This window comes from Mugil cephalus, chromosome 9 (assembly GCF_022458985.1).
Source record: "Mugil cephalus isolate CIBA_MC_2020 chromosome 9, CIBA_Mcephalus_1.1, whole genome shotgun sequence".
Lineage (NCBI taxonomy): Eukaryota > Metazoa > Chordata > Actinopteri > Mugiliformes > Mugilidae > Mugil > Mugil cephalus.
In genome coordinates, this window is record NC_061778.1 from 7,978,792 (window position 1) to 7,991,769 (window position 12,978).

Consider the following 12,978-nt stretch of genomic DNA (forward strand, 5'->3'; position numbering starts at 1 on the left):
CCTTTAAGTAAAAACTAAATGTGTCATACTTGTGGTTAGGAAATGGGAGCTGAGGAGCTCATATTGGAGTCGGAGCTGATAAATATTAAGCGAGAGAGAAGACGCCTGAATAAATGGTGTAGATGCGACGTAGATCATTTAATCTGTATAAACACCACTTCTTGGCACAATTAAGCAAACTAACATCTAATTAACACTATTACAGCCTTTGAGGGGCCTTTGGGGTCTGTTTGTTGTGTGCTGGTTGTGGGCGTGTCTTTCTTTCAGGTAGTGATTCGTAATCAGGTGCCATCCCATAGTCAGTCAAACAGGTTGTTCTAAGTATGTATATTGCAGAGCTGTACCTCTTACCATTGTTGCCACACAGACGTCACAGTACAATACAAACTGGCACTAGTGATTACATCAGAGCACTGACAGGTGCCCACATGCCTGCAACTTGCAAAAAAATTAAACGTACCTCTCAGAGTCAAAGGAGATATAAAAAACAGTGGTAGACTCTGCAGCTGTACTTTACACCCAGTTGACACTTTACATCAATACCATCCAGAAAATGCTAAGGTAGGTAAGGTGCAAAGGTTATCTCTCCATCTAAAACAGCTTCAGCAACATGTTTAGCCACATAAGGACTTGTGTATGTTGTGTGTATGTGCACACAGGGCGTGTGATGTGTCTAGTGCATTAGTGTTGGAGTAGTAGTGCTCATATTAAGTGCGTGCTGCTTCTGCCTCCCACTCCCTCCTATTAACTACAGGCTTGCCCTCTGTTTCTGGGGGCGAGAAGAGGGCAGTAGTGCTTAAGTGTCCTCAGTCAGGTACATAGCCTCTCCCCTGCCAAGACTGCCATACACCTCATCGTGGCCCCACATGGAAACTGGCATTTTGTGTTTCCAAGCCAAGCTGTACGGGATCTCGGAGCAGCAGGCTGCCCCACAGACGTGGCATGCAGTCCTACCGGTATGTGGACGGACACAGACACATCAATCTCTGTCCCAGCTACGAGCGAATAACCCCAGCTATTGGCAAATAGTGAAGACCTTAACGGTGAACTTGGCGGAAGAAGGCAGCAGTGAGAAGCACCACAACTAGGAAGGCAGACGAAGGCTGCGGCAAAGAAGGGTCCCCAGTTGTCCTGGTTTTCCATGCCACTGGACTCTGGCCTGCTCGTAGCCAAGGACCATGTGGTGGCTGGCCCTGCATCAGTCTGCCCACATTAAAAGTGTGAGTGGATTAGCTGCTACTGGACGCCTTTGCGATAGCATACAAGAAGCTTGGTCTGGCCCTTAACATTAAAAAGACTCAGATCCTCTACCAGCCTCCTCTCAGCACAACTACCCCTGTTTTACTTACAGATACCTCCATTGGCGCTACCAGACTTGAAAATGTGGACCACTTCACCTACATCGGAAGCCTTCTGTCTCCCATGCAATCAGTGATGAGGAAGTACACAACTGCCTCAGCTCTTCCAATGGGGCTTTCTCAAGATTGAGAAAAAGGATCTTTGAAAAGCATGACCTCCAAACCAGAACAAAGTCTCTGGTTTATAAAGCAGAAGCGCTGCCCACTCTAGTGTATGGCTCCAACTCAGACACTGCAAGTCCTATACTCCCAGTTCCTTACAGGACAGTGTACCCCGGGCTGACAAAAGAAAAGGTTTAAGGACAACATCAAAACAAAACTCAAAAAGTGCCACATAGTCCCTAAGTCCTGGGAGGCCACAATAACCCACAGGGTGGCCTGGAGACAACTTGTCTGAGATGGAGCTGAACAATATGATGACAACCTCCACAGTGCTGCAGAAAGGAGAGCGTTTCCACCAAGAATATTCCACTTAGACCCACAACCCTCACTACCCATTATTGCCCACGCAGGTCTGGGGTCGTGGTTAATTGGAAGAAAGATGAGTGAACCAAAATTCCTCAATAGTGCTGAAAAAGACTCATTATAAGTTATCACAAACACTCAATTGCAGTTACTGTTAAAGGTGACCCAACCAGTTTTAGTTTCAGTGTTCCCTTAATACTGAAAAACTTAATTTAAAAACTGCATTTTGTGTTTACTTGGGTTAACTTTGTTTAATAATTAAAGTTGATGAGCTGAAACATTTGCGGGGAAAAAAAACATGTTAAAAAAAATTTGAAATCAGGAAAGGAGCCAACACTTTTTCACACCACTGCATATGCCATCTAATTATTATTATATGTGTAAAATGTTTAAATGAATTGTTTTAAACTGGTTCAAATTAGTAGTTCTTTTGTACAGAGTTCAAGAACTATACCAGATTGCTTTAGAGTCTCCACAGTACTCAATCTATCCACTACGGAGAGCCACTGAGGCACAGGGGAAGTGGCAATGATGTCCACTGTGAGTCAACTTTCATTTGGTGTTTTTGTTGGTTGCCCTATATATAAAATTGTTATACATAGCCCACTGTCAGAAGACTACACGCAACTCTGCAGAAGACATTTGTCTTCGGTACAGCATGCAACGCTTGGAAATTGCTGTATGTATAACAGCATCTTAGCACTTCCTCTGGACTTTACTACTTTTTCTATTTTCATTTTACTTTGGCATTTTACCTCACAAATTTGTATGTTTTCTGAAACTGAAATATGGCAGGTAACAACTCAGTGGTTGTTTTCGCGCAGCGGCAGGTACACGACAGGGTTATTATTGTGCAGATCCTGGTGTTGTTTTTTCTTTGCACCAACCTGTTGCTCATTGTGATCTTTTTTAAAAAGGAGTGCTTCTACACAACTGCACGCTACATCTTATTTGCTGTTACATTGCTGTCGGATAGCCTGTTGTTACTCGTGGCTGACATCCTGCTGATCTTTGTCTATTTTCAATATTCAATACAAGTATGGTTATGTATTATTATAACAATTCCTCTGATTCTATACAGTACAGTCACACCTGTCACTCTGACAGCAATGACTCTGGAACGATATGTGGCTATTTGTATGCCGCTGCGTCATGCAGAGCTGTGCTCCACACGCAGCACTATGAACTGTATTCTCATCATTCACTGCATCAGCTTTGTGCCCTGCATTATTTCTCTCTCCTTGTTCTTTGCATCTGCTTCTCGCAGCTTCTACAAACAACAAATAGTATGCTCCGTGGAGGTGTTTATTCTTCACATAGGGCAGGAACACGTCCGGTCAGCTATCAGACAGTTTTACTTCTTGATCATGTGCAGCACCATCATTTTCTCCTATATTAAAATAATGAAAGTTGCCAAAGCTGCATCAGGAGAGAATAGAAAATCAACACAGAAAGGGCTTAAAACAGTGGTTCTTCATGGTTTCCAGCTGCTGCTCTGTCTCATCCAGCTGTGGTGTCCATTCATAGAATCTGCTGTACTTAAGATTGATTTCACATTATTTTTAAATGTCAGATACTTTAACTACATTGTGTTTTATATTGCTCCAAGATGTATGAGTCCTCTAATTTATGGCCTCAGAGATGAAACCTTTTTTCTAGCTTTTATTAGCTTGTTTAAAAGAAACCGTGTTTGATCAGTAATGAACTGTTGATGACTCTCAGGAGGAGAAATTCAGGTGGACACAGTCACATTAGTACAGTAATGTTCATACAAACATGTGATTAGGAAATAACAAGAATGATAAAAAGAAGAATAATCTGTGTATACACCTGGGATATTCATGCAAGGATCTGTATGTATCTGTGCATGCATCTTTAAATCACAACCATATGCAATCTGTTTACAATTAATATGTAGCATTTAAGGTAAAAAGACATACTTGTGATACTACTACTTTAATTACATTAGTGTCCAAGATGTGTGAGTCTTCTGATTTATGTAAAAATGTAACTTACGCCTATGTACTATATACTTTTTGCCTCAGTCAGATATCATAAAAACATAGCGGAAATGACTGTATGCATGTGTAAGAATAACTTGTATTTATAGTTATGTTACTAATAACATCACATAGTCTGGTCAGACAAGTAGTAACAAACATAGTAGCACAATGGCAATAATAACAAGTGGTTTTGTTACCAACATTAACCTGTATACCTGGTTTTATTTGTGTACATCAAATTACAACCATATGCAATCTGTATACAATAAACATGTGGTATCTATGGTAATAAAACAAAATTTCTCCACCTATTTTTTTTTTTAATTTAAAATTAAGTGAATTGACTTCAAGTCATCTCCAACTGACAGGATCTCCAAGTGCAAAAGGCCTCTCATTTTATACTGTAATATGTGTTCATTGTTGACTGTGAAGGAAGAAATACAAATGAAATTAACGTGTGGCATCTTTTTAAATTATTACAGGACACTCTATATATTTCAGACCATAATTTGTGATGCAGAGAAGGAAATATAATTGTTTTGTGTTCTATTTATGACTTTGCTTCGTGTTGTTTACTACGGGAATATAGCGAAACACTTCAGTCTGTTATCAAAAAACCATGGATTACATGATGTCACCCAAAGTTATCTGATCATCCCTTTGAGTAAAAACTAAATGCATCATGCTTGTGGTTAGGAAATAGGAGCTGAGCAGCTCACGTTGGAGTCGGAGTTGATAAATATTAAGCGGTCGCTTTTACTGAAATCAATGCAATATGGACGAGAGAGAAGACGCCTGAATAAATGGTGTAGATGCAACACAGATCATTAAATCTGTTTTAAGCGTGAAAACACCACTTCTTGGCACAATTAAGCAAGCTAATATCTAATTAACACTATTACAGCCTTGGAGGGGCCTTTGGGGTCTGTTTGCTGTGTGCTGGTTGTGGGCGTGTCTTTCTTTCAGGTAGTGATTCGTAATCAGGTGCACCATAGTTCTGAGAATAATCCCATAGTCAGACAAACAGGTTGCTCTAAGTATTTATATGGCAGAGCTTTAACCCTTACCATTGTTGCCACACAGACGTCATAGTACAATACAAACTGGCACTAGTGATTACATCAGAGCCCTGTCGGTGCCCACACGCCTGCAACTGGCAAAAAACTGAAACGTAACTCTCAGAGTCAAAGGAGATATAAAAACAGTGGTAAAGACTTTGCAGCTATACACACAGTTGACATTTTACATCAGTACCATCAAGAAAATGCTGCAAAGGTTATCTCTTCATGTAATACAGCTTCAGAAACATGTGTAGCCACGGAAGGACTTGTTTGTGTTGTGTGTATGTGCACACAGGGCGTGTGATGTGTCTAGTGCGTTAGTGTTGGAGTAGTGGTGCTTGTAGTTAACGCATGCTGCGTGCTGCTTCTGCCTGCCACTTCCTGCTATCAACTACAGGCTTGCCCTCTGTTTCTGAGGGCGAGAAGAGGGCAGTAGTGCTTAAGTTTCCTCAGTCAGGTACACAGCCTCTCCACTGCCAAGACTGCCATACACCTCATCGTGGTCCCACATGGAAATTGGCATCTTGTGTTTCCAAGCCAAGCTGTACGGGATCTTGGAGCAGCAGGCTGCCCCACAGACGTGGCATGCAGTCCTACCGGTGTGTGGACAGACCCTGCTGCCCGTCACTCTCTGCCCCAGCTATGAGTGAATAACCCCAGCTATTGGCAAATAGGGAAGACCTTAACGGTGAACTTGGCGGAAGATGGCAGCAGTGAGAAGCACCACAACTAGGAAGGCAGATGAAGGCTGCAGCAAAGACGAGTCTCCAGTTGTCCTGGTTTTCCATGCCAGTGAACTCTGGCCTGCTCATTGCCAAGGAAAATGTGGTGGCTGGCCATGCATCAGTCTCCCCACATTAAAAGATTCCACGTACAAGCGTCCTCCTGAATGGATTAGCTACTACTGGACGCCTTTGCCAAAGCATACAAGCAGCTTGGTCTGGCCCTTAACATTAAAAAGACTCTACCAGCCTCCTCTCAGCATAACTATGTAAGTAAGTTTTACTTACTTCCTACATCGGGAGCCTTCTGTCCTCCATGCAACCAGTGATGAGGAAGTACACCACTGCCTCAGCTCTTCCAATGGGGCTTTTTCAAGATTGAGAAAAAGGATCTTTGAAAAGCATGACCTCCAAACCAGAACAAAGACTCTGGTTTACAAAGCAGAAGCGCTGCCCACTCTAGTGTATGGCTCCAACTCAGACACTGCGAGTCCTTTACTCCCAGTTCCTTACAGGACAGTGTACCCCGGGCGGACAAAAGAAAAGGTTTAAGGACAACATCAAAACAAAACTCAGAAATTGCCAGATTGACCCTAAGACCTGGGAGGCCACAGTAACCCACAGGGGGCCTGGAGATAACTTGTCTGAGATGGAGCTGAACAATATGATGACAACCTCCACAGTGCTGCAGAAAGGAGAGCGTTTCCACCAAGAATATTCCACTTAGACCCACAACACTCACTACATATTCTTGCGCAAGCTGCACCAAAATTCGCAGGTCTGGGATTGGCTTCTTCACCCAATTTGAAGACACACAAGGACCTGGAAGGAGGGCAGGCAAACTGTCATGACGATGGTCTATACCCTTCATACACAGCTGACAGGCTAGCAACAGTAACTATGGAGAGTGGGCTTTTGCGAAAGGTCCTCTGTGTATGTATGATTGGATTGTTGCGAATGGTCAGTAATGGAGAAGTTTTAAAAAAAAAAAAAACAAAACATGAAAATGAGAGTGTTGCCAATCCCCCGACAAAGGCCAAACTTACATGCAAGTACAACCTTTGGGTTTTGTTAATGGAAATAGCGAGGAGGAGCCAAGAGCCCAGTGCTCTGTGTGGGTTAACGCTACCGAACGAAGCACTGAAGCCGTCAAAGTTGAGGGGGCATCTTGAAACGAAACATCCTAATAAAAGCAGCCTCTTGTCTTCTAAATGCAACTGAAAGTGAAGATGCTCTTACATTACACAGGTCCCGGCACATTTTAAGTTTCAGACTGACATTGTGTTTGACCAGTGTGTCGTGTTTTAGTTGTGTAGTGCCGGTATTATCAGCAAATTTTGTGTTCTCTGCATGTTCAACAGCAGACTTTGCAGTTCATTGAATTCGTCTCTCTGAAGTACCCCAGCCAGGTGAACCCGCGGAGCCACTCCTGCCCTTTTTTGCCACGGCCATTTACTCACAATTTGGGTCGGATTCATTATCAGGAACTGTCTCATCTGTCACTCTGGTACCCCTTTCACATCGAAAATCCCGACTTGGGTTGACTCGCTTTTGGTGCACGTTCACATCGCCAGAGGTCCCGCATTGGACCTCCCACTGTGAAAGCTGCGTGCCTATTTTTTCTTCTCTCATACGTCATCGCGTGCATTGCAGGTAAACAATGGACAGCATGGGTGTATTTTTTTTAAGGCTTTCAGTGTGTTGTTGTTCATGCTATTATCAAAATAAATCACTGTGTCCTGCACAGGGCCTGATATATGTCTGATATCTGCTACCAAATCTCCTCAGATGTGGCTCGCAGATTTCTAGTTGCCATAGTCATTGAAAAGTTTGCGATAAATACTCTATATAAACAACACTCGCACATGCATTCCCCAATTGGTGCAATTTCCCAAACATGAAGTAGGACCTATGCGCTTCCAATAACAACTGTGTAACAACACATTTGATTTTTTTGATTGAAAAAAACGGACAAAAATCTCTGCCCTCCAGAGATAAGTCTTTGTGGGAGTAGACCAAAACTTGTTTATGAGCTGAAGCTTCTACAATGATACAGTCTGTCAGGCAGTCGAGTGACAAAATCAGAATGTAATAGACACACATCGAAGCTGACAAAATCCCGGTCCGACTGCCATGACATCAATGTGAAAGGGGCTTAGGTTTGCTGGGGAGAAAGTAAGTAGCGATAGTCCTCTTCGCCATTGTTTACAAGATGTGAAACCTGTGGATTTGCATGATAACCCCATGACCTCACACATATTGGCCCGTTTCCTCCTATTGGATTTAATGGTGGTTCACTTGGTGCCTTACTGCCAACTACTGGGCTGAAGTGCAGAACAGAATTTTGTCGGCATCAAAAAATATTTAATAATTTTTAAGAAATCTGCAAATTTTACCAGTCACACATGCTCGGGTAGATGGAAAAGTTACTCATACTTTCTTAAATCATATTGGCAAAATGAGACCATTTAGGGGCAGTCTGAAGCCCTGTATTTACAGTTCATTTATATAATGTGAAACTTTTATTATTTTGAATGTGTCTATTTATTTCCACAAATGTTTATCAAAAATTCTCTTCTGTTTTTTTTTTACTTGAGCCCTGATCCTTTATGTTTGTTCTTAATTTGTTAGAATTGCTAGCCTTAGTGTTGTATGTGTAGGTTTACATAGACAGTGTAAATGAATGTCTTTGAGATAATAACAGTGTATTCCATCATTTATTTCATAAGGTTTTAACTGTTAAACCATAAGAGGATTTGATTTAGATATTGATTACGAATCAAGACTCAGATCAATTAAAATGAAAGTGTTAATGTTTGAATGGGCCCCGGGCCACTTTGTACTGGGAAAATTGGGTCCAGCAGGCAAAAAGGAATGAGAAACCCTGCCACATACGACCCAGTGGAACGTTAGAACCCCTCCTACTACCTGGATATAGCAAGCACTGATGTTCCCATCCAGGATATCATCAACACAGCTTTGAACTTGAGGAGGCTGGCTGTCTCTACATCACTTGTAAAATGTAAGGGAAGAAAATCCAAACCTGTATGGCACTGTGTAAAAATATGTGTGCCCCTCCTGTTAAAACATAACTTAAATGTGGTTTATCACACCTGAGTTCAATTCCTCTAGCCACACCCAGGCCTGATTACTGTCACACCTGTTCTCAATCAAGAAATCACTTAAATAGGACCTGCCTGACAAAGCGAAGACATAAACATCCTCAAAGACACCATGCCAAGATCCAAAGAAATTCAGGAACAAATGAGAAAGAAAATAATTGAGATCTATCAGTCTGGAGAAGTTATAAAGCCATTTCTAAAAACTTTGAGACTCCAGTGAACCACAGTGAGAGCCATTATCCACAAATAGTGAAAACATGACATCATGATGAACCTTCCTAGGAATGGCTTACCGACCAAAATTACCCCAACGAAGTGACAGCTCATTCAAGAGGTCACAAAAGACCCCACAACAACATCCAAAGAACTGGAGGCCTCACTTGGCTCAGTTAAGGTCAGTGTTCATGACTCATAAGAAAGAGACTGGGCAAAAATGGCCTCATGGTAGAGTTCAAGACAAAAAACCCCAAGACCTTTGGGAAAATACTGTGGACTGACGAGACAAAAGTTGAACTTTTTGGAAGGTGTGTGTCCCATTGTTTTGCTGCTCCAGGACCTGGAAGACTTGCTGTGATAAATGGAACCATGAATTCTGAGCTGAAACATTTGCCAAAAAAAAAATATTATTATATGTGTAAAATGTTTAAATGAATTGTTTTAAACTGGTTCAAATTAGTAGTTCTTTTGGACGGAGTTCAAGAACTATACCAGATTGCTTTCGAGCCTGCACAGTACTCAATCTATCCACTACGGAGAGCCGCTGAGACACAGGGGAAGTGGCAATGATGTCCACTGTGAGTCAACTTTCATTTGGTGTTTTTGTTGGTTGCCCTATATATAAAATTGTTGTACATAGACCACTGCCAGAAGACTGCACACAACTCTGCAGAAGACACTTGTCTTCGGTACAGCATGCAACGCTTGGAAATTGCTGTATGTATAACAGCATCTTAGCACTTCCTCTGGACTTTACTACTTTTTCTATTTTCATTTTACTTTGGCATTTTACCTCACAAATTTGTGTGTTTTCTGAAACTGAAATATGGCAGGTAACAACTCAGTAGTTGTTTTTACGCAGCGGCAGGTACACGACAGGGTTATTATTGTGCAGATCCTGTTGGTGTTTTTTCTTTGTATCAACCTGTTGCTCATTGTGATCTTTTTTAAAAAGGAGTGCTTCTACACAACTACACGCTACATCTTATTTGCTGTTACATTGCTGTCGGATAGCCTGTTGTTAGTCGTGGCTGACATCCTGCTGATCTTTATCTATTTTCAATATTCAATACAAGTATGGTTATGTATTATTATAACCATTCCTCTGATTCTGTATATTACAGTCACACCTGTCACTCTGACAGCAATGACTCTGGAACGATATGTGGCCATTTGTATGCCACTGCGTCATGCAGAGCTGTGCTCCACACGCAGCACTATGAACTGTATTCTCATCATTCACTGCATCAGCTTTGTGCCCTGCATTATTGTCTCCTTGTTCTTTGCATCTCTTTCTCGTAGCGTCTACAAACAACAAATAGTTTGCTCCGCGGAAGTGTTTATGCTTAACATATGGCAGGAACACGTCCGGTCAGCCATCGATCAGTTTTACTTCTTGATCATGTGCAGCACTATCATTTTCTCCTATATAAAAATAATGAAAGTGGCCAAAGCTGCATCAGGAGAGAATAGAAAGTCAACACAGAAAGGGCTCAAAACTGTGATTCTTCATGGTTTCCAGCTGCTGCTCTGTCTCATCCAGCTGTGGTGTCCATTCATAGAATCTGCTGTACTTAAGATTGATTTCACGCTATTTTACAATGTCAGATACTTTAACTACATTGTGTTTTATATTGCTCCAAGATGTCTGAGTCCTCTAATTTATGGCCTCAGAGATGAAACCTTTTTTATGGCTTTTATTAGCTTGTTTAAAAGAAACCCTGTTTGATCAATAATGAGCTGTTGATGACTCTCAGGAGGAGAAATTCAGGTGGACACAGTCACATTAGAGAAGACAGTAAGAAAGTACAGTAATGTGCATACATACATGTGCTTAGGAAATAACAATTTTCTCCAATTTCTTCTTAAAATTAAGCGCGTTGACTTTAAGTCATCTCCAACTGACTGAATCTCCAAGTGCAAAAGGCCTCTCATTTTATACTCTAATATGTGTTCATTGAGTTGATTGTGAAGGAAGAAATACAAATGAAATGTGTTGCATCTATTTTAATCATAAATAGGGCACTTTGTATATTTCAGACCATAATTTGTGATGCAGTGAAGGAAATATTATAATTGTTTTGGGTTCTATTTATGACTTTGCGCCGTGTTGTTTACTACGGGAATATAGTGAAACACCTCTGTTATGAAAGAACCATGGATTACATAATGTAACCCAAAGTTATGTCATCATCCCTTTCATTAAAAAATAAATGCTTTGAGCTTGTGGTTAGAAAATGGGAGCTGAGCAGATCACTGCAACATGGACAGGAGACAAGACGCCTGAATATATGGCTTGTAGGAGGTAGAGCGAGGAGGTAGATACATGTCAGGGTCGTGGTGTAGATGCAACACAGATCATTAAATCTTATTAAACACCACTTCTTGGCACATTAAGCAAGCTCACATCTAAGTAACACTATTACAGCCTTGGAGGGGCCTTTGGGGTCTGTTTGCTGTGTGCTGGTTGTGTGTGTGTCTTTCTTTCAGGTACTTGGTGATCAGGTGCACCTGCTCAGTGCGCAGGCTATTTAGGCCCACCTACCCTGACACCGGCCTCCTTCTCCGTTGGCCCCCACCAGAGCAGCCACTTTTTCCTTTTTGTTGTCGTTTGTGTTTTGTTTTTCACAGATAACTTGCACCACATCCACGACCCATCGCAGCCACACATTTACACACACCACTGATACTGACACTCACACTCCATATCCTTGACACTTGCTTTAATAAAACAGTTTTGTTAGCACTGACCCGACTGTTGGCATCTCCCTTTTTGTTGTGGCCTACAACGAAACGAAACGTAACGAAGACAAAGATAGACATAGTCAGACATACTTAATAGTTGGGTATGAAAGATATAAATTAATATTTATAATTGTTGCTGGAGGTGTCAAAGGGATGTAGGTACTTCCCTTCATTTACTGTGGGATTGTTCATATGTTTCTACTTCATGGAATCAAACTGCACAAACCACTGCCAGAATCTCCCTGGCTGTTTTTGCTAGGAGATTGCACTGGCAGGATTTATCGATGCTTCGAGTACTGAATGGTTAAAGTTGATGACGGACATTACCTATTTCAAATCATTGATAGCAAGAACTAATAACAATGTCAGTTTTTTGTAAGTGCCAAGTTATGATGTTTGTTTGAACTAATATTCAGAACCATAACTCAACCTCCATCATTGTCCATATATTGAGTTCCTGATAACACATTGCACCCTCATGTCAGCAGGAGTCCTTGTCCTTGTTGGTAGTCTGTTTATGTGTGGCCTGTCCCTGTCTGGACTTGGGTCCTCTTGAACTGAACTCTAAGAAAAAGTTTTAACACATTTCTTGTACATAAAGTTAACTTAAATTTTTTTTCAAAAATATCCTTTCTAGTCTTCATTGACTTTCTGAATGTAGTCCAACTGTATTCCCTCTTTCATGGATACGAAGGACAAGGGTCTTGGGACGTTTTGAATACACGTCAAATTTTTATTTGAGACTTTTGGTTGAAGGCTGCAGCCAATTTCTGAACTGCTTTGTGTTCGTGTATCTGAATGCTAGTCTCGCCTTCTCTAAGGGCATGTTCACACCAGGAAAGTCCGATAGTTCACTGGCTTTGGTCCAGAAGAGAAAAAAAAAAAAGGTGGTTTCAAAGGCGAGGTCAGTTTTTTTCGTAAGATATTAATTACATTAAAAGGTAGACTACTGTTGTCCTGAAAAGATCCCCCTTGTGTTTATGGTGAATTGATACAAACGGAAGACCGTTTAATCCAAAAAGGCGCTCAGATATTGCATTTGGTTCGGAAAAGGTTTCAATTGCATTCACAGGACAAATGCTTCGTTTGTCCTGTGAATGCAATCTGGAGGGCTTGTTTACGGACTCTGGTGCAGACCAAACAAGTAAACTGAGTCCCAGCTGCAGAGGTGATCTGAGTTCACTTGTTTGGTCCGCACCAGAGTCCGCTGATGTGTATTCACACCTACCCAAAAGCTCTGCACTAGAGAAAAGGTCGATTTCAAGCGAACTAAACGAGCCGGGTGT

At 41.5% G+C, this 12,978-nt stretch overlaps 2 protein-coding genes across 2 annotated transcripts; both read left to right on the top strand.

The window, feature by feature from the left end:
• The first annotated feature begins 2,547 nt into the window (after positions 1 to 2,547).
• LOC125013820 (odorant receptor 131-2-like) lies at positions 2,548 to 5,537 on the top strand. Its single transcript, XM_047594722.1, has 3 exons — positions 2,548 to 3,486; positions 3,632 to 3,676; positions 5,369 to 5,537. Exons 1-3 carry the CDS (start codon positions 2,612 to 2,614, stop codon positions 5,535 to 5,537), a joined length of 1,089 nt encoding a protein of 362 aa, XP_047450678.1. The 5' UTR covers positions 2,548 to 2,611.
• Positions 5,538 to 9,773: 4,236 nt separating this feature from the next.
• On the top strand, positions 9,774 to 10,676 carry LOC125013822 (odorant receptor 131-2-like). Its single transcript, XM_047594724.1, has one exon. The coding sequence runs from the start codon at positions 9,774 to 9,776 to the stop codon at positions 10,674 to 10,676; it is 903 nt and encodes a 300-aa protein (XP_047450680.1).
• The last annotated feature ends 2,302 nt before the right edge of the window (positions 10,677 to 12,978 follow it).